This window comes from Leuciscus leuciscus (assembly GCF_965113295.1).
Source record: "Leuciscus leuciscus genome assembly, chromosome: 3".
In the NCBI taxonomy this organism is placed as follows: domain Eukaryota; kingdom Metazoa; phylum Chordata; class Actinopteri; order Cypriniformes; family Leuciscidae; genus Leuciscus; species Leuciscus leuciscus.
This window is the reverse complement of record NC_138727.1, coordinates 2869580-2894003: the sequence shown is the minus strand read 5'-3', so window position 1 is coordinate 2894003 and position 24424 is coordinate 2869580. Positions and strand designations below refer to the sequence as shown.

Below are 24424 nucleotides of genomic sequence, written 5' to 3'. Positions count from 1 at the left end.
TTTTTTTTAATTGTATTTTATTTAGAAAATATTTTAGTTTTTTTTTTAATTTTATTATAATTTTTTTTATTAGATCAGATAACATTTTAAGCTGTCATATCATATGTTATGTTACAATGTGCCCCACACATGTTACAATGTACCCCACCTATGGGGCATGTTGTCACATTTCACTTCCATTCTTTCGGGGTATCCTCCTGAGATCCTGCGTCCTCATATGAGGACATTACATTTTTGCCTCTTGACACAATGATAGTCAAATTTGTAAATCTTAGACATGTTGGCCACATTTAGGGACACTGCCCACACCATCTTGTGGTGATATCACAACATTACACCAATGTCAGTGAGAAGAAAATGACCCTAACCCTAACCCTAACACTTCTACACCAGTTCCCGAAAGAAAAATGACCCAGGTAAAAAATCTGTTCAAATTATATGAATGAAAAAATTTATTTATGTACAATACTGTCTCTATCATCATATGGGGATTAAAAGTTGACATATTTTAGTAATAGTAGCACTCTAGGACATCAGTAAATGTGAAGCACTCGTTTGAGGACATTGGGACTATATTACGTTATCCCCTTAACTGTCACCGTCCCACCTGGGACGTTTGCCCATATATATTTAGAACAATAATATCTTAGTAAAAACCTAAAGTAATATTGACAAACTATATATCATTTGAAAGCTTGCAATCTCTAGTTTTCATATTTGGTGGCTGTTTTTTAAAATAAATTACAGAAGAGCAGTAATTTATCAATTTGCAACAAGAATATTTCATATTCATTAGGCGTGTTTAGGCCTTTATTTTGAAATAGAAATAAACATGAAAAATCATGAAAGATTGGTAGAAACCTCAGTTTGTTTTCATGCCAAGAGTTCAAAAGATAACACTAATTAAATGTTATGAGAAAAAAAGGTCTGAAAATGTTTAGAATATAAAGAAAAATATTATGGATTCTCGATTTGTGATGCGGCAGCGAGCTATAACGCACATATGTGCTCTTTTTATGTTTATTAGAGGTTGAAATCAAATCAAATACTGCCAAAACACCCATACTATTTCTGAATAGGATGTATACTTAATAAATTGTATGAAATTATGGAAAGACATGGTTCAGATCACTCAAAACATATATGAAAATGGAGGCGCCCTTATATGGTCAGTAAGGAAGCTGGCTGTCCATCTAGTGAAAAAGTCTGGTACTGCGCCCAAATAAAATCTTACCGAAAGCTCATTTTTTGAGATATCAACCTAAAATTTGGAACACAACTTGTTTAGATTTTTGGCTTTAATTTTCTAGCAGTTTTAGAGTAAAATATATTTTATAATATATATATTTTATATAAAATATAAATAATTATATTTTTACATTCTATATTTTCATAAACTCAAACTTATATAACTTTTTTTCTGTTTCACTTTCATAATTTATTTCACTTCTACAATAATCTGGCAAATGTCTTCTGAAAAACAAGACCAACCATATGTCTATATTCCAAAGCATTCTTGAATTACAACCATTTAAGTTTGTTTTTTGATTGCTAGTACTATGTCCTCACATGAGGACATCATATGGTAAATCATAGACCCACTGTCCTCACATGAGGACATAATTTTCTGCAAAAACTACTTCCTGTACAAAAACAAATTTTAGTTATTATACTTATTAGGTCCTACTTATCCCAAATAGCAAGAACAATTATAAAATGCACACCAGGCAAACTCTCGGGTCTCAGGAGGGTATATCAAGAAAAAAGTATATACTGTATTAATAAAACAAAAACATATAATTGTACTAGACATGTGGGAAATTAATGTGGGAAAAAATAAATACTCTGAACCATAAGTAGATTTACACAAACTGAGAAAGTCAAAAAGCGTTTCTTTGTGCCCCGCTCTCCCCTACATAATGCGTGCTATAGAGACGCATCTAATGAGAACACGTTGTTATGGACTATATGAGAGCATGCATTTTCTCATCTCACATGTACAAAACAAATGAACTATTCCTCAAAACGAATAAAAACAGTGAACGCAACATTGTAACGCATTTCTTTTTAAAGTAATTTTACCCAACACTGTAGTTTTAAATTTTATTATAATATTGTAACCTAATTGTCAAATATTAAATGACTGTAGTGGATGGCAGAGTCTTTATTGTTGAATGTTGACTAACATAATCTCTCATATTTAAATTATTAGGTACAGAGGTGGTGAAAGCAGTGGGTGAAGAAGTTTCCTTTGGTCCAGATAAACCTCTTCCTGCTTCTGTCTCCAGCATCACATGGAAACACATTAAAGGTGGTGGAACTGTTAAGGCGATTGAATGGGAAGACAGAAAAACTCAAACCCCGAATCCGAGATTCAGCGGCATCACGACTCTTGATACGAAGACTGGACAAATCACGATTAAGAACCTAAAAATCGAACATAGTGGAGTTTATATCATTGACATCAGCGGTAAAGAGCAGGCACAAAGATACACATTGACTGTTATGGGTGAGTGGATGCTGATTATTCATTAATATTAATATTATAAATGCATCTTATTATTATTATTATTATTATGGTTGTTTTTACTTAGCCTCACATACAGAAAACAAAAACAAAAAAACAATGTAATTGTACAATAATGGCATCAGATTGTAATACCATGATACTTTGATTAATACCGTGGTATTTACATGGTACTCCAAGATACTTTCAAGAATACCACATGTCCAAAACACCATTTCAGTATTATAGTACTTTTTCTGTAAGTTATGGTTTTGTTTAGTAATTGGATTTTACCCTCTAATACCATCATTGTACTATGGTTGTCATGGCGAACAAACGACAGAAGCAGAAATGCAAGTAACTCAGTTTATTGAAGAATATGAAGGTGAAGATCCGATGGTGAGTGAGTTGCTGGTGACACAGGGACTGGATGGTCAGCGAGGTCCGTGGTGAAGTGCCGAAAACGTGAAACCCAGGTGAAGACGAAATCCGAAGAACAGAGAACAGGAACTGGAACATGAAACAGGAACGTCGACAAAACTGGGATCACACACGGGAGACATCAACCAACGATCTGACAATGAGAGAAGAATGCGGGGAGGTCTTATAGGTGACTGAATGAGCTGCAGCTGGGGTGTTGAATGAGATCAGCTGGATCGCTGATCATCCGGAATGAGTGCCACGCCCACTCACACACACACACAGAACAACAGTTACACGAGACAAGAAGGAAACAATGAATTTATGAACCGTGACAGCCACACTTTTTGACCAACAACTTATACGGGAGGCCTAGACCGGTGGCGATCGGCTTTGGCCTTGGTGCGCGCTCCCACCTGGAGTAGAGTCTCACGGGCTCTAGTCCAGGTGCGACGACACCTCTGGACAAATGCGTGGGCAGAGGGAACCGCGACTTCGGACTCCAGACTAGGAAACATTGGTGGCTGGTAACCTACACTACACTCAAACGGAGATAGGCCCGTAGATGACACTGGTAACGTATTGTGTGCGTACTCCACCATAGACAATTGCTGACTCCACGAGGAAGGATTCTTGGAAACCAGACATCGCAACGTTCTCTCCAAATCTTGGTTGGCTCTCTCAGTTTGCCCATTGCTCTGGGGATGAAACCCTGAGGACAGACTTACAGTCGCCCCTAATAATCTACAAAACTCTTGCCAAAATTTGGACACAAATTGGGGTCCCCTGTCGGAAACCACGTCTGTCGGGAGGCCATGTAAGCGAAAGACGTGATTAACGACGGTCAACGCTGTCTCCTTGGCTGTGGGTAATTTGGGCAAGGGAATGAAATGGGCCGCCTTCGAGAACCGGTCCACCACGGTCAAAACTACCGTGTACCCTTGAGAGGGTGGGAGGGCGGTGATAAAATCTAGCGAAATATGGGACCAGGGTCTCGAAGGGACAGGCAGCGGTTGGAGTAACCCATCTGGGGAACGATTGGAAGTCTTACCAGTGGCGCAAACTGAGCAAGCCAAAACAAAACTGTGAACATCACGAGCCATGAGAGGCCACCAGAATCGTTGCTTGACCAAAAACTTGGTTCGATTAACTCCTGGATGACAAGCCACATTGGAACAATGCCCCCACTGAATAACGTCGGACCGTAATCCCTCCGGTACAAATAAGTGGTTCGGTGGGCAACCGGCCTGGGGCGTTACCCCTTCTAAGGCTCTCTTGACCTTCGATTCGACCTCCCATACGAGTGTGGAGACAAATAGATTCTCGGGTAAAATGCACTCGGGAGTAGACGGGCGTTCGGAACGATCAAAAATTCGCGATAAAGAATCGGGTTTGATGTTTTTGGAACCCGGGCGGTACGAGAGTGTAAAATCAAAACGTCCGAAAAAAAGTGCCCACCAAGCCTGCCTGGAGTTCAATCTTTTGGCAGTCTTAATGTATTCCAAATTCTTATGGTCTGTCCAGACGATAAAAGGTACCCCCGACCCTTCTAACCAGTGACGCCATTCTTCCAATGCTAACTTGACCGCCAACAATTCTCTGTTACCAATGTCATAATTGCATTCGGCAGGAGACAAACGATGGGACAAAAACGCGCATGGGTGCATTCTATCGTCTGAGGGAGAACGCTGAGAGATCACTGCACCTACCCCCACCTCTGACGCATCAACCTCCACCACGAACTGACGTGATGGATCAGGGGTAATCAAGATGGGAGCCGAAACAAAGCGACTTTTGAGTTTGGCAAACGCAGCCTTAGCTGCGTCTGACCACCTGAACGTAGTTCTGGGGAGGTCAAGGCGGTCAGAGGCGAGGCTAGTTGGCTGAAGTTGCGAACCCCAGAAACCGCTGTAGGGCCTTACGGGAATCTGGAGTTGGCCATTCCACCACAGCCTTAACCTTCTCCGGATCCATCCGAATTCCCTCAGCCGACACAATGTACCCTAGAAAAGAAACAGACTGTGCATGAAAATCGCATTTCTCCGCCTTGACAAAAAGTCCATTCTCTAACAACCTCTGAAGCACTCGTCGGCAGTGCTGCACGTGTTCCTGGAGAGAAGACGAAAAAATCAATATGTCATCCAGGTAGACATATAGAAACTGGTCGACCATATCTCGCAGCACGTCATTGACGAGTGCTTGGAAGACTGCTGGGGAGTTGGACAGCCCGAAGGGCATGACCAAGTATTCAAAGTGCCCCCTGGGGGTGTTAAAAGCAGTCTTCCACTCATCCCCCTTCCTGATGCGGACCAAATGATAAGCATTACGTAAGTCCAATTTAGTGAAGACAGACGCTCCCTGCAACCTCTCGAAGGCTGAAGACATCAACGGCAAAGGATAAGTATTCTTTACCGTGATGCTGTTCAGCCCTCGGTAATCAATGCAAGGTCGCAGAGACCCGTCCTTCTTCCCCACAAAAAAGAACCCCGCCCCCGCTGGAGAAGAGGAAGGACGGATGAACCCGGTTGCTAGAGAATCAGAAATATATTTCTCCATGGCCCCCCTCTCTGGAACAGAAAGCGAATATAACTTGCCCTTAGGCGGAGATTTACCTGGCAGTAAGTCTATTGCACAGTCATAGGGACGATGCGGAGGAAGAGAAGCAGCCCGAGACTTACTGAACACTTCCTTCAGGTCCAGGTACTCCGTGGGCACGTTAGATAAATCCCCTGCCTCCTCCTGAAACACAGAGACAGAAACAGACGGACAGGCAGAGACAAGACAAGACTCATGACACTTGGTACTCCATTCCAACACCGTGCGCTGCTGCCAGTCTATCTTGGGATTATGTTTGATGAGCCAGGGATGTCCTAAAACTATGGGTGCGAGAGGGGAGTCCAGTATGTAGAATGACAGGGTTTCAGTGTGGTTGCCTGATGTGATGAGCGTGACGGGTCCGGTGGTGAGTGAAATGTTGGGTAGATCTTGGCCATTGAGTGCGCGGACTTCAATCTTGCGGTTGAGTGGTAAGAGGGGGACTTGAAATCTGTGTGCAAACGTGTAGTCCATAAAATTACCTTCTGCCCCTGAATCCACCAGTGCTTGCCCGTCGTGCTCGTGAGCTGACCATCTCAGTCTTACTGGGAGGAGCGTAGATGTTGATGAGGTCTTCTCGGCGGAGATCCCACCCGACAGTAGCCTCAGAATTACTGCCGGGCTTGCCCTTTTACCGGACAACCGAATGCGAAGTGACCAGCTGCTCCACAGTAAAGACAGAGTCCTTGGGATCTCCGCCTTTCCTTCTCCTCCCGAGTAAGCCGAGCCCGCCCAACCTGCATGGGCTCGTGATCGTAGACGGGGCTGACCGCATCCCCGCCGCTGGACCGTGGAAGCTCTACTCCTTCCGCCATTCGACCAGGCAACCTCCGTCGTTCCACACGGGATAAACGAGCGTCTACTCGAAGTGCCAGTTCTATAAGTCCATTAAGAGACGTGGGCAGGTCCAGGGCGTAGATCTCCCTTTGGATGCGGTCAGCCAGCCCATGCAGGAACATGTCCCACTGCGCCTCCTCGTTCCAATGACACTCTACCGCCAGGGTTCGAAACTCAATAGAATAATCAGAGACTGACCTCTCTCCTTGCTTAAGCTCTGCTAGGATGCGAGCCGCCTCTCTCCCGGTGCTGGCGCGGTCGAAGACCCTCTTCATCTCGGCGGAGAGTGTCTGGAACGAGGTGCAGCATGGGTCTTGATTCTCCCACACCGCCGTTCCCCAGAGTGCTGCCTTCCCAGTCAGGAGTGTCAGAACAAAAGCCACCTTGGCTGATTCACTGGCGAAGGTTCTTGGCTGCAGGGAGAAATGCATCGAACAGCGAGTCAAAAACGCTCTGCAAAAACTTGGCTCACCTGCATAAGCCTCAGGTACGGGAAGGCGTGGCTCCGACTGGGAAGCATTCTCCGGTGGTGTGGGGGGAACGGGCGGTGTGGGTGGCGCAGTGGGATTTCGCAGGATCTGTAATTGCTGGGTGAGCTCGGACACCTGTGTCACCAGCGCTTGAACTGCCCGAGCTGTGTCATTGAGATTCTTCTCCTGGTGATCCATGCGTTGTATACTGGTGCTGACAAAAATCTCGAGAGATGAAGGATTACTTGCTGCTTCCATCTCATGGTCAGATCGTTCTGTCATGGCGAACAAACGACAGAAGCAGAAATGCAAGTAACTCAGTTTATTGAAGAATATGAAGGTGAAGATCCGATGGTGAGTGAGTTGCTGGTGACACAGGGACTGGATGGTCAGCGAGGTCCGTGGTGAAGTGCCGAAAACGTGAAACCCAGGTGAAGACGAAATCCGAAGAACAGAGAACAGGAACTGGAACATGAAACAGGAACGTCGACAAAACTGGGATCACACACGGGAGACATCAACCAACGATCTGACAATGAGAGAAGAATGCGGTGAGGTCTTATAGGTGACTGAATGAGCTGCAGCTGGGGTGTTGAATGAGATCAGCTGGATCGCTGATCATCCGGAATGAGTGCCACGCCCACTCACACACACACACACACACACAGAACAACAGTTACACGAGACAAGAAGGAAACAATGAATTTATGAACCGTGACAATGGTACTGTCACAGTATACTTTTTACAATGCTAGTGTAGTTGTGTTTGATTTCATTGTGTTTCTTTATAGACTGAATGTTCATATTTGTTTTCTTTCACAGAACGGGTCCCCAAACCTGTGATTGAAATAAAGAAGATGACTGATAACCCTGGTGTTGTGTATTTAATATGTGAGTACAGTGAAACAATCATCTGGAGGAATTCTACTGGAGAAACACTGACGGGTTCAGCTCACCAACCGAAAGGAGAGTCCATTAATGTCACAAAAGGAGGAAATCCAGAAATCTTCTACACCTGTACACTCCAGAACACAGTGAGTGAGGAGACCAGTGAACGGGTCTATGAGAGAGATCTGTTTAAAGGTGAGATGCTGGATGGACACTAATCACAACCTGTATGCAAGAAGAATATACTTATGCTTTTATTTAGATTATGCAATAATTTAATAATACAAGATGCAATTTAATAACCTTATAATCCCTGTGGCTAAAATCAGTGTTATTTATATGTCTATGTGGGGTTTTAAATATGCTTTAAGACAAAAAAAACATGTGCAAATTCATCAGTCAACACCATTGTTTCTTTCACAATCACAGAGCCGGTCCCCAAACCGGTGATTAAAATTGAGCCGAGTGATAACCCTGGTGTTTGGTATTTGAGATGCGAGTATAATGAAACAATCATCTGGAAGAATTCTGCTGGAGAAACACTGAAGGGTTCGACAATCACCCCGAAAGGAGAGTCCATTAGAGTTAAAAAAATTGGAAATCCAGAAATCTTCTACACCTGTACACTCAAGAACGAAGTGAGTGAGGAGACCAGTGAACGGGTCTATGAGAGAGATCTGTTGAAAGGTGAGACGCTGGAGGGATATTAACCACATAAATCTGAAAGTAACAATGAACTTGCATGTTTTTCTTAGTATGTCATAAATCAGTAATGCAAGGTATAATTTAATAAACTTTAAATATGCTTTCCTGGAATTGGATTTATAACATATTTTTTCTCCCACATTAGCATCAAACAAAGGATGTGTCGTTGCAGCTGTCATTCCTTCAATCACTATGATGATTATTATAATCCTTTTCCTATCATAGCTTTTCACGGTAAGACAACTGTTGTGTTTAATCTTTTAAAAATAGTCAAATATGTTTCCATTCTTTCATCTGTGCTTATCATGTGCTCAAAAAAAATTGATATGCAATGTAATAAATTTATTAATAAATATTCATGTTGACTGCAAATTGTAACGGCCACCTGATTTGTTATATACTGTACCTTTAAGACGCCTCCTTTGATGCGGGAGACGCAAGATTAAGCTTATATAATTTTTTTTGAGGAAAATCATTGCTATATGTTTTATAATGTAAATAAAACACCTGTTTTCCCTCAGAAACAGCATCTGTGAGTGTGTGTGATGCCACACACTTCTGCTCATCATGGACTCTCTGAATCCCAGCTTCACTGCATCGACTGCAGCTCTGAACCGTCTGTCTTCAGAACTGTGACTGTTTCTCAGCTTTCACTGTTGCTCTTTGACCTTTCTGTCTGCTGGGTGTTGGAACTTCATCCTCAGGTTATGAATATATGAATGTACTGTTTAGGGGGTGACCCCGAATAGTCGAAGATTCGATGCTTCGATAGGAGGAGCCTGATTCGACTACCGATCTCACGGTCGAATCTTCGCAGAGGTGTTATGAAACGAGGATCATGCCACTTTGGCTGTATGAGGGCGCTCAATGTCTGATTTCACATAGAACTACCGGTCAATACGTCAATACGTTAACATTCAGCCTAATATGATAATGCTGTATATAAAAATGAGCAAAGAAAGAAGCTTTTAATAAAATACATTTTACGTGCGTGAATAAATCCAAACACCCCGTGACAGATTTAAGTTTCACTTTCAATCCGTGACCGACAGAGGAGCGTCTTGGCGGCAAGGATTTAAATCTTTAACAATGTCTGGGATAAGAAAATCTAAAGTGTGGATGTAGGCTACACCCTCAGAAAGGATATTCTCCAAGGCTGGATTTAGCATCAGGAAAACCATGATCGCACTTCTGCCGGCCAACATTAACAAGTTGGTTTTCCACAGGACATTCTAAAATGCTTAACGTGAAAAAAGCTTTTAAAACGCTTAAAAGGCACTTCAACGTGGCTTAATGTTCACAGTACACACTTTATTAAGAAACCATACTATGTGCAGATAAGCAGATGAACCCAGAATATGACCGCAGCGCGTTCCTCCTATAGTAAAGCGTTTTCATATTTTAATTGAACTATTTTAGGAGATTTAAGTCGTTAAACGTTTTTCACGTTACGTGTTTTAGAATGTATTTTATTTGAAAAGACTCCAACGGACACAGACAGAGTGAACGACTGGATTTGTTCTCTCGATAAGGTATCGGGTACAAGTGGTTTCAAAACTTTTCAGCCGATTCTAATTAGATTTTTGGATGCTGTGAACATGTTTAGCTAAAGACTGCGACTCCAGTTTAGCATTTATTGTTGTTTCTGCAGTTAAAAAGACAAAGTAGAAAATTCTGGCTACTATCGTTATTTTCATAATTTCTTTATTTAAATTTTATTTATTGATCTGTCAGGGTTATCTAATCTAACTATTTGTGGCTTGTGTTTTGAATATATGTTCCCCTGCACTTTAGGCATTTTGCACACATTTGCTCCTCATCTTGTGACTTGATTCTGATTTATTTCATTTTGTATTTTTATTTATAAGAAAGGTATATTCTGTTCTTTGTATCTTCTATATCTTTGTGTGATTTTCTGTACATCGCGGCTTTGAACTGTTAAAGCCCCGCCCCCATACACATGATTCGACTATTAGTCGACTATAGGCAAGACTTTACGATTCTGATTCGACTATGAAAATCCATAGTCGGGGACACCCCTAGTACTGTTAAATATGCAGATATTTAATTTATTTATTACTTACTGTCACCAACGTAAACAGAGAGTTTTGCAGGTGTGATTGTGTCAGGTGAAGGTCCTCCTCCCCTGGAGACATGGATTAAGGAGGAACTCCAGAGGCTAAGAGTTCTGCGCCTCTTTCCGCTGTCAGATTGCCTTCTGGCCGGCCTACAAGTGGTGGGTGAAGAGTTGGTGAGGATCCTTCTCTCAGACCTATATGAGAGGAATGACCGGATTCCGATGGACTCTTGGAAAGGGCCTGACCGTCCAATCAGGCATTTGACCGACTGCCAGACGGTTGGTGAGTTGTCAAGGGAGGTCTGTGAAAGTAAAGGGTTGGGCTATCCACACACGTTTGGCAGGGCCGTGGAAATGGTGACGTCCTTTAGCTTAGATCCAGTCCGTTGTTTAGAGTTCCGGTTGTCGAAGCTGAAGTTCTTCATCAAAAATCATTGGGATGAGAACCGGAACAAGAAGGCGCGCTGGAACTTCAAGGACTTCATCGAACTCTACCGTCCTTACCTTGGAGACGTGTGCGCCAAGATTGAAGAGTTGGATCTTTCCTACTCAAGGAACTTAGTAAAGTATCGGGAGCATGGGATTCCATGGATGGAGATGTCTCTGGAGAGGCTACCAAAGTGTTTGCCAAAAGACCGACTAATGACGGTGCTGGCCTTCCTGGGCTCTGTTGGAATGATCCACAATGGTGACTTCGTTTCCTTCAAAAAACTTGGAGAGTTGGAGCGGCAGCTTCCCATAACCCAGAGGCACATGAAGGAGTTGCGGATCCTGTCCCAACTTCTCTTGGTGCAGTCTCCTGCAGTCTGGAGATTTCATGATTCAATATCTACAAAGCTGCCTCCAGGTGTGCCACCCAGACCGGCCCATCCACGTCCTCCTGTAGCCCAGGAAAGAAGAGAAGTGGCTGACTTCGAGGTTGATGAGGAACCTGAAGAGGAGTTGATCGAAAGGATCCAGCCATTGTGATTTTATTTACTGTAGCTACCAAGGCAGAGGGATTGTTTTGCACTAGTGCCAATGTGAAGAGTTTGATGCAGGGCAATGTAAACACAGAATGCAGTGTAAATCACTTTGAATTCAATCAAGTCAAGTCAAGTCAAGTCAAGTTTATTTGTATAGCGCTTTTCACAATACAGATTGTATCAAAGCAGCTTCACAGTATTAAATTAAAATAATACAACAAAGTTTGTTTCAAGAGGAATTTATTGATTGATAAAATTTAATTAAATATCCCCAAAATCCTCTGTCAAATGTTAAATGTGAATGTATTTTGTCAAGACTTCTATTTGAAAACAAAAATTTTAATTCAGAAGGAGATTTGTGCCAGTAGTGCCATTTTATTTTTATTAAGTTGGATCAATTACAAATTGTATCCATCACAGTTTTGTTTGTATAATTTAATTACATATTTACAATATATAAAAATATTGGTGTCAGGCTATATCCTACGTCATATCGTAAGTCAGATATTATAAAACAGCTACTGTTTTGGGGAGCACACTCCAAATATTTACTCTAAAATTAATAACTGGTTTCATGGGCCTGTCTGTGGAAATTTTTTTTTTTTTTTTTTTTTTTTTTGACAAATTCATTATACCGGCACAAAGGCCCCAGATCCATCAATTAAAGGACAATTCCGGTATTTAACACTTTGAGTCTATTTTGTAGCTTGTTTTGGATGAACAAGAGTGGTGGACAAAGAAATTTTGACAATGGTTCCTGTCTCGACTTTTTGACTATTTTAGAATTGCCCATGACCGCTTTAGAATGGGAGTCTATGGCCATGCACAAACATGCCCTTAAAACAACCCTTAATGTTCGTTTTCAAAACTGTTCAACTCACCGAGTGGTTAGTGGTGTTCGTTGATGTTCCAAAACAAGTAGCGTAGCGAAATAAAGTTTCTGTCGTGTTTTATTTGGCATTTTGTAAAATCCCATTGATTTCCGTTGGAGGACTCATTGCTCGTTGATATTACTGCGCTACCGGAGACGGACAGGGGGCTGTTTACATTTGGTTGTAGTCTTTTAGGTCTTTTCGCTCGGTTCTCTGTCTCTCAGAAGGCTAGCGTGAGCAGAGCAACGGAAGAGCGGAAGTTTATACGCAGTTGTGAGGTATCTGAAAAAATAGTTCCACTATAGAAAAATAAACGGATTGAAATCATACATTGCGCCGATATATTTGTTTTTAATCATCAACGAACACCACTAACCACTCGGTGAGTTGAACAGTTTTGAAAACAAACGTTAAGGGTTGTTTTAAGGGCATGTTTGTGCATGGCCATAGACTCCCATTCTAAAGCGGTCATGGGCAATTCTAAAATAGTCAAAAAGTCGAGACAGGAACCATTGTCAAAATTTCTTTGTCCACCACTCTTGTTCATCCAAAACAAGCTACAAAATAGACTCAAAGTGTTAAATACCAGAATTATCCTTTAAGCAAAACAAAAATATTGGGTCACTGATTTTTTTATGGGCTGTCAGACAAAAATAAATAAATTATGAGATGTATAATCGGCCCAAAAAGCATGTCAGTCTTCCAGATGACCAGTCCACTCCTTCCATAGTATTTTCTTTCCTACTGTGGAAGTCAATGGAGTCCATCAACTGTCTGATACCAACATTCTTCAAAAAATATTAATTCTTCAAAAAATATCTTCTTTTGTGTTCAACAGAAGAGATACAGGTGTGTAAGTAAGTTTACTGAGTAAATGATGACAACATTTTCATTTTTGGGTGAACTATCCCTTTAACCCACATCTTCAGTTTATGATTCTGTCAGTAAACCACCAACTCTCTGATCGCAAACAGGAAATTCTTTCTGTTTCCTCGAGACAGAACCGCAGATTCAGAACCGCTTCAACCACAGAACCGGAAGTGAGGGGCGGGGCTTAAACAGTCATAGTTGCGCTATACACTTCATTTTCTTTTTGTTAAATATAAGCTGTTTTCATATGGATTTTGATCGGATCCATGTCTACAATATTTAACAACAATACTTCTAAATAAAATCACTCTTCCATTATACGATATAATGATGTTGAGAAAATTTTTAAAACATAGCCTATTGATCATGCTTAATGTCAATGAATGGAAACAAACGCAGTAGTTTATACATCAAGGATATAGGCTACAACTATACACCGTTATTATTTCAAATAATATTAATAAATGTGTAACATGTTGTAAAGTGTTTCCCATTTGACTGTATGTTTGATCGTATTATTTCTTTCATGTTCATGACACAAATAATACTTAAGTGACATATTTAATGTCAAATAAAAATAACCATTTAATACAACGCCAGAACAAGTGAAATCTGACTCTGTATGAACACAAATAGGATTTTTTTTAAATAAAAAAATCTAAAATAATAGGTTTAAAACATATCTTTTGAAAATTGCAAAGATGTGAACAGATTCAATATTTTTAGCAGATGAACACTTAGTATTATCCATTAACCTGGTAATTTAAAAAATAAAATCCTCATTGTAGCCTACATCATGATATCTAATGCATTTATGAACAGAAAAGTGACTTTATTTAAAAGTTTTGTTGTTAAATATTGTAGACATCCGATCAAAATCCATGTGAAAACAGCTTAGCCTATATTTAACAGAAGAAAATGAAGCCCCGCCCATCACTTCTGGTTCTGAAACTGCGATTCTGCTGATACTATTGGATTTCCTAAATACTTTTATAACCGCCAACTCTCTGATCGCAAAGCAGGAAATTCTTTCTGTTTCCTCCAGTTGATTGTGAAAAAGGTTCTGGAACATTTGCTGTGTTCAGAAGAGCAATGAGCTGCCAATACTATCTCTTGTTTTTATTCCTCTGTGGCTTCGCTGCACTCTCTGGTAGGTTCTGACTTCATTTTGTATAGATATGTTAATAGACTGAAGTGTAGAAACAGTTTTTCTTATATATTTTGTAAATATATTTTATAGTTGAGATCAAAAGTTGCGATCAATGTATATTAAGAATAGTAATCCATATTAACATTTGTTTTCATGCATACTGCTTTATTTTATACCAACTCAATATTATAAAACATATTATAACATCTAAATTGTCAGAAAAAAATATAGTTAAGGCCATTTTTAAGTGTCAGATCAAGAAAAGGAAAAAAATTGTCCTTAAAGCAACACATGCACTTTTATAGTGACCACTTGAACAAATGCACTTATACTGTAATTTTTGGACACTTTGAATGCAAATCTATGACGTTTACATGCAAACTGCTGCAATAAGTGTTTGTTCGTGTCAGTCTTTAATAGAAGACACTCACAGAAAGTCGAACATTTAGATATGTAGTCAAATTATAGTGTTACAATAAAGGTTCTTTATTGGCATTTGTTTCTGAAGAACATTTAAACATCGATGGAATCTTTTCATTTCACAAAAAGTTCTTTGAAGTGGAAAAAGGTTCTTTAGATTATTCAAATGTTCTTCGAAATAAGAAAGAAATGGTTCTTTTTAGAGCGTTTGACTGAAATGTTTTGTCTGTATTTCAGGAACTATTTTGAGTCTTGTTTTATCAAGCACTGATTTGTTGGTTTCAAACATCTAGTTCAAAACAGTCTGAAATTATAATAATTTGTGAAGTTTCAGTAACATATAATTTTTTGTCATTATATAACAAAGGCAGATTTTAACTGCCTTTCTGCTGTTTTTATATAATTTTACTGTTTAAGTTCTGATTTATTAGGCACTTACGCAAATCCCCGTTTGTGACAACTTACCCCGTACAGTGTGATGAAAGATCCTGTTGTTGTTAGGAGTCAGTGTGTGTTAAATTAACTTTTTTATGGCGGGAATATAATATTGAACTGTGTTGTCTAAAGTTAGTGTCTGAACCGAAGTTGACTTTTAAAAAGAAACTCACCCTGAGAATTATTCATTCTCTGTTTTTACGCTTTTTTCTCATAGTGAACCAAACATGAGCAGTTGAACCCTGTTGAGTTTTATTAAATTCTAATCTAATTTTATTCATTATAGTCTCAACGGAGACATGTGGGAAAGATCTACTAGTGGGAACGTCCTGCATCATTAAGCTGACAACAAGAAACAATGAGAAACCTCCTGAGATTAAATGGTTCCATGACACACGCGGCCTCATTCTTCGCAGGAGAGGTGGGATTATCAGAGGAGAATCTGAAGGTGTATCTATGGAAGAAGATGGATCATTGAGATTTTCAAGTGTTAGTCTGAAGGACACGGGCAAATATACATTCCACGCATTTACTGCTGATGGTAAAGAGATTGGTAGAGGAGAAGTGGAAATTAAAGTATATGGTAAGATGACAAATATTTCTACCCTTCCAACACAATAATAATAACAAAATCAGACTGTATATTTCTATAGTTGTTACAGTATTAGGAAATAACCACCATGTTTCTGTTACAGAAAAGGCCCCTAAACCTGCTGTGAAGTTCATATGCACAAAAGATGGGAATGCGACTCTCACCTGCGACATTGGAAAAAGAGAAGATCTGACTCTATCCTGGTATAAAGAAGACAAAATGATCCAGAATGAAAATAAACCTCAGGTGTTCTTGTCATCTACTGAAGTCCAGGAGAATAAACCGTACTCATGTGAGGCACACAATCCTGTCAGCAAACACAAAAGTGAGAGTGTTACAGTGTCATGTAAGTTCTTTTTATTTCACATGCTTTTTATTCTTGAAATTGTTAAAAATGCTCTTGTGTTTTCTGTAAGGAAACATATCTACTGTAAATCTAGAACTTAATGGGTTTGAACAGACCTGACCTTAAATATGGATATAAAACATAAGATTCCTGTTTTTGCTGCTGACACACAATCGTGAATCTATGACAGTAAAACAACAACAATTTTCACATTGACTGTGAAAATAGTGTTAAACTGTGAACTTACTGAAGATAAGTCAAAAGTTTAGACACACTTATCTATTCATTGTAAAAAATGATTGCAATTAGTTATCATAACTTACAATGTATCATTGAAATAACTTCCCTAGATTGAACTTGTTGAGATAACTCAAAAATCCAAGTTGTCACTTAATACAGTTTCAAATTTAAAGCCGAATATAACTTAAAATTACGGCACTACAAACACTTAAAATTGAAACAATTAATTATTTTCTTTACAGACTTCTTTATGTACTGAAATGTACACTTTTGGTACCAATATGTAACTATGAAGGTACTATTATGCACTCTTTAGGCAAGGCCTTTTGAAAGTGTACCGCCCCAGTGACAGCTTTTGTACCTTTTTTTCTGAGAGTGTATGTATTATAATTATAGCATTACACTCTTAAAAGTCATCATCAACCGTCGAAGTTCAATTCTAATACTCAAGAACGCAAGAACAGAGGACACATGAAAGTGGCCGGATGTGTTCTTGATATCGAGGATGCATCGAATATGGGCTGCATCCGTAGACCTAGGTCAAGTCAAGTCACCTTAATTTATATAGTCCTTTTATCAATATAGATTGATTCAAAGCAGCTTTACAGTGATAATAGGAAATTAAAGTAACAGAGATTGTTTAGGCTTTACAGCAGCTCTAGAATACATTTATTGTCCAGCTAAAGTTAGTTTTGATTGATTCACTTCTGTTGCAAAGATCATTAGTTATTAACTTAGGGGCCGCTAACACGACACCGCTCTAACAGAAAACCCTTAATGCGCTCCGGCTACTCATTCACACAACAACAGTGCCTGGTGGCTCGAGTACGCAAAGTTAGAAATAGGTTGCAAGGTGCAAGCGTTGCAAAATTTTGAAAAAAGTTATCTCGGCGTAAACTTCAAAAACACGAATCTGTGAAAACGCTGACGGCGTGCACATGCGTATTACATGTGAATAGTCTATAGGTTTGCGCGTTTGAATATACAGTATATGTGCACAGGCGTGTCGTCTTTCTTTACAAATTGACCTCAACAAATTACTTGTCTGGTCTTAAAAATGTATAATACAGAATTGTTTTATTTATTATTTATATCGCTTCCGCGTATCCATGTGAACTGGAATTATTTTGACAATGTTTAATCTGTACAGAGGTAAAGGGAAGGGAAGGAGGCCTTCACAGGGGAGAGACTAGTGGACACTTCAGGGTATAGTATAGAGCTAGATGAACACTTCAGGACTGCATTGTCGTCGTGTCCAGGCGCAGGTCCTTCATCAGGTCTGGAGTGTGTGTGTGTGTGTGTGTGTGTGTGTGTGTGTGTGTGTGTGTGTGTGTGTGAGTGTGTCCAGGCGCAGGTCCTTCATCAGGTCTGGAGTGTGTGTGTGTGTGTGTGTCTCTGTGTGTGTGAGTGTGTCCAGGCGCAGGTCCTTCATCAGGTCTGGATACGGCCTGGATCCGGCAGACTGTGGTAAACCTCAGGATAAACAGAAAGACTAATATTAGCATAGACGCCATCCTTCTTATGATGTAACAAGTACATCAGGATTTATGGGAAGTGTTCCCGGTTCCGGCTGATCTAATCTATGCAGCCTAACATTGAATTATAGAAGTCTATAATGTGTTATGTGTATGCTAGGTCAAAGAGATGTGTTTTTAGTCTGGATTTAAACTGACAGAGTGTGTCTGCTTCCCGGACAATGTTAGGAAGACTGTTCCAAAGTTTTGGTGCTAAATAGGAAAATGATCTTGATATTTATCAACTAAATATTATCAACAGAACCCGGCTAATATGGTCATACTTCCTGGTTCTGGTAAGAACTCGAGCTGCTGCGTTTTGGACCAGCTGTAGTTTGTTCATTAAGCGTGCAGGGCAACCACATAGGCTTAAATTAACCTTGTGAACCTAATGAGGCTTAGAGATCAATGAACGCCTCAGGGTCATCCTTAGGACCCATCTTCGTTAGAGGCGTGTGAGTGGGCAGGGCATGGGTAGATGGAGTCCCCGCAGCTCGCAGTTCTGTTGAGCGTGGACAAGGACTTGAAAACGGCGTTCCTGATCCTCCCGCGTGTCCACCAGCGTCTGGTGTTGCTCATGATGGAGTCCCACGAGTGAGTGGATGACCTCAGCAAATGGTGGAACTGTTTGTGAAGAAAAGACTATCGTCATAGTTTGGTGCACATTCAAGTAGTTGGGAAAGTTAACAACTACTATGACATAGCGACCTGTAGAGTCTGCTTCAACCATCAGTCTCAAATGTTTTTTTTAGAATAATAAGTGTGCAGATTGTTATTTCAACATCTAAATAAAATGTCTCACAAAAGTTGCAGTTTGGTCTGGTTTTATTGACCATTTATAGAAAACATACCAGGTTGATATTTTGATGTTTCTAAAATGTTTTTTATTTGTAAGATACAACTCTCATACTGACTTTTCTGTCTCTGTTTCTGTCTGTTTTCTCTTTCTCCGGTCTTTAAAGCTGCAAGGGTTGGTAGGGAGAGAAATATTTGCTTCTCTACACACATCTGTTTTAAAGTATTCTCCATGTGTGTGTCTTGGAAACCGACCCAGATAGAAGACCTGGATTTGGCCAGATCATGTAGCCTACTGCCATGAATATGCACTTCTTCCAAATGGACTTGTTTTTCTCTTTGTCTTGCATTTTATATGATGTAATGTATATTCTTATTGGTTGGTTGCTACACCATCCCAGGACACTGTATAAAAGCCAAGTACAGAAGTAAAAGTTGAGGATGTTTTGTGAACAGATGTTCATGACTCTCTTTCCAGGCATGCAAACTCTTTTCAGTGAGTAAAAAAAAAAAGGAAAAAGACTGAGAATGAGGCACAGGGGGGAAAAAAATAGAGATAAAATAATCTAACAATATATATTTTTTTTAATTTTAGGTGTGGTTTCTAAAACTTTTTTTTTTTTTTTTACATGGTATTGCAAAATTACCTAATCGCAACCAAAATACAATGTTGTGAAAAGTTGTGAAAATGTTTTGTTTGCTGGTTAGATATTCTCGTGATACCATGTCACATTAAAATACCAAGCATTACTTTCCTGATGTACAGCTCATTCAGTCAGACTCACGGATAATGATTATTTGTAGTGCAAGCTTATAATTAGAAATTATTCGTTTCAGTTTTTTTGAATGGAACGGGAAGTGTTGCACATAGTTCAAAACACAGTACGCTCGTCAGGAAAAAGTTGGATACTCTGCCCCACACCGAACACACTTCCTATCATGTGTGCCTATGAAAGACTATCAAGCCAATCAGAGTAGGTATAATAGCTATCAATATAGCTATGGTAATACCAACACTATATATGTAATGATTACAGTATTCATGTCACATATAGGCCTATGATACTCCAAGGTTTTTGTTATAATGAAAATAATGTTGTACTATGTCGAAATTCCATGGTACTTTTAGGTTGTTGGAAGTGATGCTGCCTGGAAATTACCCAGCTAGCCCAGACATGTTGAATGTTGACTAACATACTCTCTCATATTTTATTCTTTAGGTAACGAGGTGAAGAAAGCAGTGGGTGATGAAGTTTCTTTTCGTCCTGTCACCAGCATTATATGGAAACACAGAAGCAGTAGTGATACTATTGTCAAGGTGATTGAGTGGGATGATCACGGTGCTCGCATCCCAAATCCGAGATTCAAAGGCATCACAACTCTTGATACAGAGACGGGACAAATCACGATTACTAATCTAACAGTCGAACATAGTGGAGTTTATACCATTGATATCAACGGTAAAGAGCAGGAACACAGATTCATCTTGTCTGTTGGGGGTGAGTGCGTTGATTGTTTATATTCAATAATATAAATAATATAAATGCATCATATTATTATGCTTGGTTTTACTTAGCCTCACATACTAAAAAAACAATGCAATTGTACAATAATGCATGGTGCTTTGATTAATACCATGGTATTTACATGGAACTTCCATGAACATGGTACATGTCCAAAAACCAGTGTAGTGTTCTAGTACTTGTAGGAGCCATACATTGGGTTTGACTTCTATGATATTTCCTCCTTTTTCTATACTGTTGTGTATGTGCACGCGCATAGTGACGTGATTGGTTACTGTGGGTGTTACCGGGGGTGTGGTGTCTGTATGTGTGTGTGTGTGCTCACCTGTGTGGCACGGCGGGGTGTTTGGATCATGGCTGCAGGGTGAGCATGTGGAGAAACTTTCTGTTGACCGTCACCATCGTCATCATCTTCTATTACTGCACTGTCTGAGGTATCTTTGCACGGCTTATGAAATGCATCGATTAAAGTAAGTGTTTGTTCTTTCTAAGCTTGTGAAATGGAGCAATAAAGACATTCCATCATGTGCAATGGTTCAGCGTGACGCGTCTTCAGTATAAACCCCCATGTCTTAGCATGCTGCAGCATTTGGATTGAGTTTTAAGTTTATACGCCGCAATAGTACTTATGGTTTGCACTTAAATAACCACAGTATCTGCTACCATCATTGTACTATGGTACTGTCACAACACTTTGTGCAAGGCTAGTGTAGTTGTGTTTGATTTCATTTTGTTTTGACTGAATGTTCTTACTTTTTCACTGTTTCTTTCACAGAACCGGTCCCCAAACCTGAGAAGAGCGCTGCTAACCCTAATGTTGTGTATTTAAGATGCGAGAACAGTGATAAAGTCATTGGGAAGTGTTCAGCATTCCACCTGAAAGGAGAGTCCATCACAGACAAAAACGAAGGAAATCCAGAAAACTTCTACACCTGTACACCCGATAACAGTGCAAGTAAAGAGACCAGTGATCCGCTCTGAGAGAGAGATCTGTTTAAAGGCTAGACAACAGAGAGTCTATTAACAAAATATAAAAGTAACTATATGAATATGCTTATGTTTTTTCTTTATATTATGCAATAATTCAGTAATGCAAAATGTAACTTACTAACCTAATTCTGATTATTCAACTGTGTGTCTCAGGACTGAATTTTTGTTTTGTTTCTTCATTAACTTCAAGCATGGATTTGTTGTTGCATTCCTTCAGTCACTGTGATTTGTTATCATCCTTTTTCTAATTATAATTCCTTTTCACTGTAAGACTGATATTAAATTTCATCTTTTAAAACATTTGAAATGTGTGTTGGTTTCTTTCATCTATGCTTATCATTTGCTCAAAACCCAAAACAAACATTCTAACCATTTATGAATAACATATGTTCTGAATATATCTATTGTTACATATGCAGATTTTCAAGGAAGAACAAGATGAGAGTATCTTAGGCACCAAACAGAGTTAAAAATAAATAGCTACAAAAATTTAGCATTATATAAAAATAAAAAATAAAAAACTGTCACGGCACAAGGGAAGTGTCACGTTCCGTTAAGTAAATTTTCTGTGTCGTCTGTATTAGTTCTCATTAGTTGCCATGGTCTCTGATTTTCATGGAGTTACCCTAACCTAACCCTAACCCTAACCCTACCCTAACCCTAACCCTAACCCTACGTTACAAAGCATCGATGAGGAAGTGGGGCCTGGAGGACAGAGCAGTGTGTGAGTGTGGGGAGCCAGAGCAGACCGCTGAGCACATAATTACCACCTGTCCACTGTATAAACCACCCTCGGAGGCCGGCCTCTTCGACGTGGGACCTGAGATGAGAACGTGGCTGAGTTCTACTGAGCTGGACATTTGATGACGACACACGAAAGAAGAAGAAGAAGAAGTCTCTGATTTAGACCAGCTGTTGCTGTGTTTAGTGTCCTCACATGTGTGTGTGTATACACTCCATTTTCTGTTCACTCCCTTGTCGGTTCTTGTTTGCGTGGTTATCATCTTCTGAGTGTGTAACTTGAATAAAAACATTGTTATTCTCACCATTTCCTTCATTGTGCGCCTTACTCAACCACCGAATCGTTACAGAAGAACTGACCTCTCAAAAATAAAGATGGGAAACCGATGCTTTCACTCAGCTGTGCATAATAGCACCAAATTATTATTATTATATATATTTTTTAAACACACAGTTTTGACTCACGTTCTGTTTTCTATCATGCGCCGTGCACGTTTGCGATGATGTAGTATGATGCACACAAACGCACCAGTTTCGATAGAATCAAGTTGAGTGTGAAACCAGACCAACGCTGCGGGGGGCGCCGGTGTTGTGCCGAATTTCGGGAAATAAAATTCGGCACAACACCGGGAACAAACACGCTCGGGCTCGGACCACAGCAAACGAGCCCAATGTGAAAGCCATAGATATCATGATGAAAGCAGCCTATTGAACCGAACATGTCCCCTCCCGGTCACCGTAGAAAACAGCTTATATTTAGCAGAGCCATAGAGAGAAAGAGTTGCGACACTCCCATAGACCTCCGTTGTAAAAAATGGCGGCGCTTTTAACCGCCTACTTCCGGGATTTGAAGATCGGATTAGTTCCAAACACTGTCATTTGGCTGTTGGACACCATTCACTTACATTGCTGCGCGTCGAGTTGTTCCAGAGTGAAGTTGCTGAAATATCGACCTCTTTTGAATTGTCAACTGTCTATATTGTATCAGAGGCCCTTTGCGATGCTTATACTGGTCTTCATTTGTACATGCACAGCGTAATTATTTATATTTTATGTTGGTTGTTTCAACCAATTTTCAAGCACTGCCTGCTTGCTAGTTAGCTAGCGCGACTTCGTCAGCTGTGACAGTAAGAGTTCGGTAATGAATCGCTACCACCTTTATAGCAACTTTTATTTTATTTAATTTTTTGGGATATACTAACTTTTCATTATGTTTTGTTGTCTTGAGTGAAGCGGCTTGTGAGAACAATGCTGGACCTCTAGGATTGTTATGGCCATCACCAGTCCTGTCTGTTTCATGGATCACCTGCCCCTGGTTTTTGCTTTTCTTGTTCACACACACTCACACAAGCACACATTTTTGTTGTCTGCCATTGTTTAATAAAAAAATATTTTATTTGAAAACCTTCATTTGTATCAGCCATGCTTAATTGATGTCTCAATAGCTGTAACAGAAGTTACAAGTGTTTTGTTAGTTAATTGCTTAAGTTACTTGCTACCCTTACTCTTAGCCTACTCTGTACACTAACCCAGAGCCATAGAGAAAAATCTTCACTCTGCACTTACCTATATACCCAAACATAAAAGCGTAAATTCGTTTTTAATCGGTTATAGTTTTGATAATATGTGTATGGCTTAATCTTAAAATTATATTCTTAGTCTTAACATGATCATGTTTTACGTTGTGGTCCCGGGGGATGGCCACTTTCATCAGATGAAGTGAGCTAGCTTCTAAGCGAATTCTGAACGGACCGCCACGGCTAAGGTTGCCAACTTCCGAAAAGAAAAATGTGGGACAATCGTGGTTCTTTACAGGAAAATAAGGAACACTCAAAATATTTGTAGCCTACTGTATCACACAGCCTATATGTCATTTCAGGCTCGTATGTGTTTAAAAGTTTCTCAGACATAAACATATTTGTTTTGCTTAACCTGTTTATGTACAATTTAATTCTAAAACGAATTTTAAGGTCACGCAAAAAAGTCACATTATACACAAAACATAGTTCAAAATAATAGCATTTATCTGAAATAGAAAGCTTTTGTAACATTACACTTTAAAGAAATTAAAGAAAATATGCAGCAAATATGCATTCAATTAATCAAAAGTGACAGTAAAGACATTTATAATGTTACAAAAGCTTTTTTATTTCGGATAAATCTCCTTTGAACCTTCTATTCATCAAATAATCTTGACCTCTTCTTTTTTTTAAATATTAATAATAATCAGTGTTTCTTGGGCAGCAAATCACATCATATTATTCCTGCAGGTTGATTGCATGTTTTCTTGCGTGGCTGGATGTTGGACTTATGAACAATAATCACGTTGTTTAAATTCACCAAAACTGATTTGCCGAAATAGAAACCTGGCCGGACAGTGAAAGGGATTTGCCGTTAGCGCGAGACCGGATCGAACCGGGAGCGATCAGACAGCTGAGGATTCTGTTCGCAAATCAAATTATTTGTCCCAAAA

The 24424-nt window shown here is 39.7% G+C and overlaps 2 protein-coding genes and 1 long non-coding RNA gene across 5 annotated transcripts in view; all 3 read left to right on the top strand.

The window, feature by feature from the left end:
• LOC309494502 (CD48 antigen-like) overlaps positions 1-11685 on the top strand; it is a 53327-nt gene extending 41642 nt beyond the window's left edge. For 2 of the 3 annotated variants that reach the window (XM_082163914.1, XM_082163913.1), the window contains exons 2-6: positions 2213-2509; positions 7651-7911; positions 8146-8403; positions 8567-8655; positions 8943-11685. In XM_082163914.1, coding sequence (XP_082020040.1) covers positions 2213-2509; positions 7651-7911; positions 8146-8403; positions 8567-8646 — 896 coding nt within the window. In that variant the 3' untranslated portion in view covers positions 8647-8655; positions 8943-11685. Of the gene's footprint in view, positions 1-2212; positions 2510-7650; positions 7912-8145; positions 8404-8566; positions 8670-8942 lie in introns of all 3 variants that reach the window. The other variant, XM_082163915.1, reaches the window with a different exon arrangement.
• A 2465-nt stretch (positions 11686-14150) lies between these two features.
• The window catches only part of LOC309494449 (uncharacterized protein), a 114200-nt gene continuing 103926 nt past the window's right edge, over positions 14151-24424 (top strand). Inside the window, exons 1-3 of the mRNA XM_082163815.1 lie at positions 14151-14355; positions 15497-15793; positions 15906-16148. Coding sequence (XP_082019941.1) covers positions 14298-14355; positions 15497-15793; positions 15906-16148 — 598 coding nt within the window. The 5' untranslated portion in view covers positions 14151-14297. The remainder of the gene's footprint in view (positions 14356-15496; positions 15794-15905; positions 16149-24424) is intronic.
• Positions 17548-19237, top strand: LOC309494581. Its single transcript, XR_014204382.1, has 2 exons — positions 17548-17580; positions 17612-19237. It is a non-coding gene; the product is annotated as an uncharacterized lncRNA (long non-coding RNA).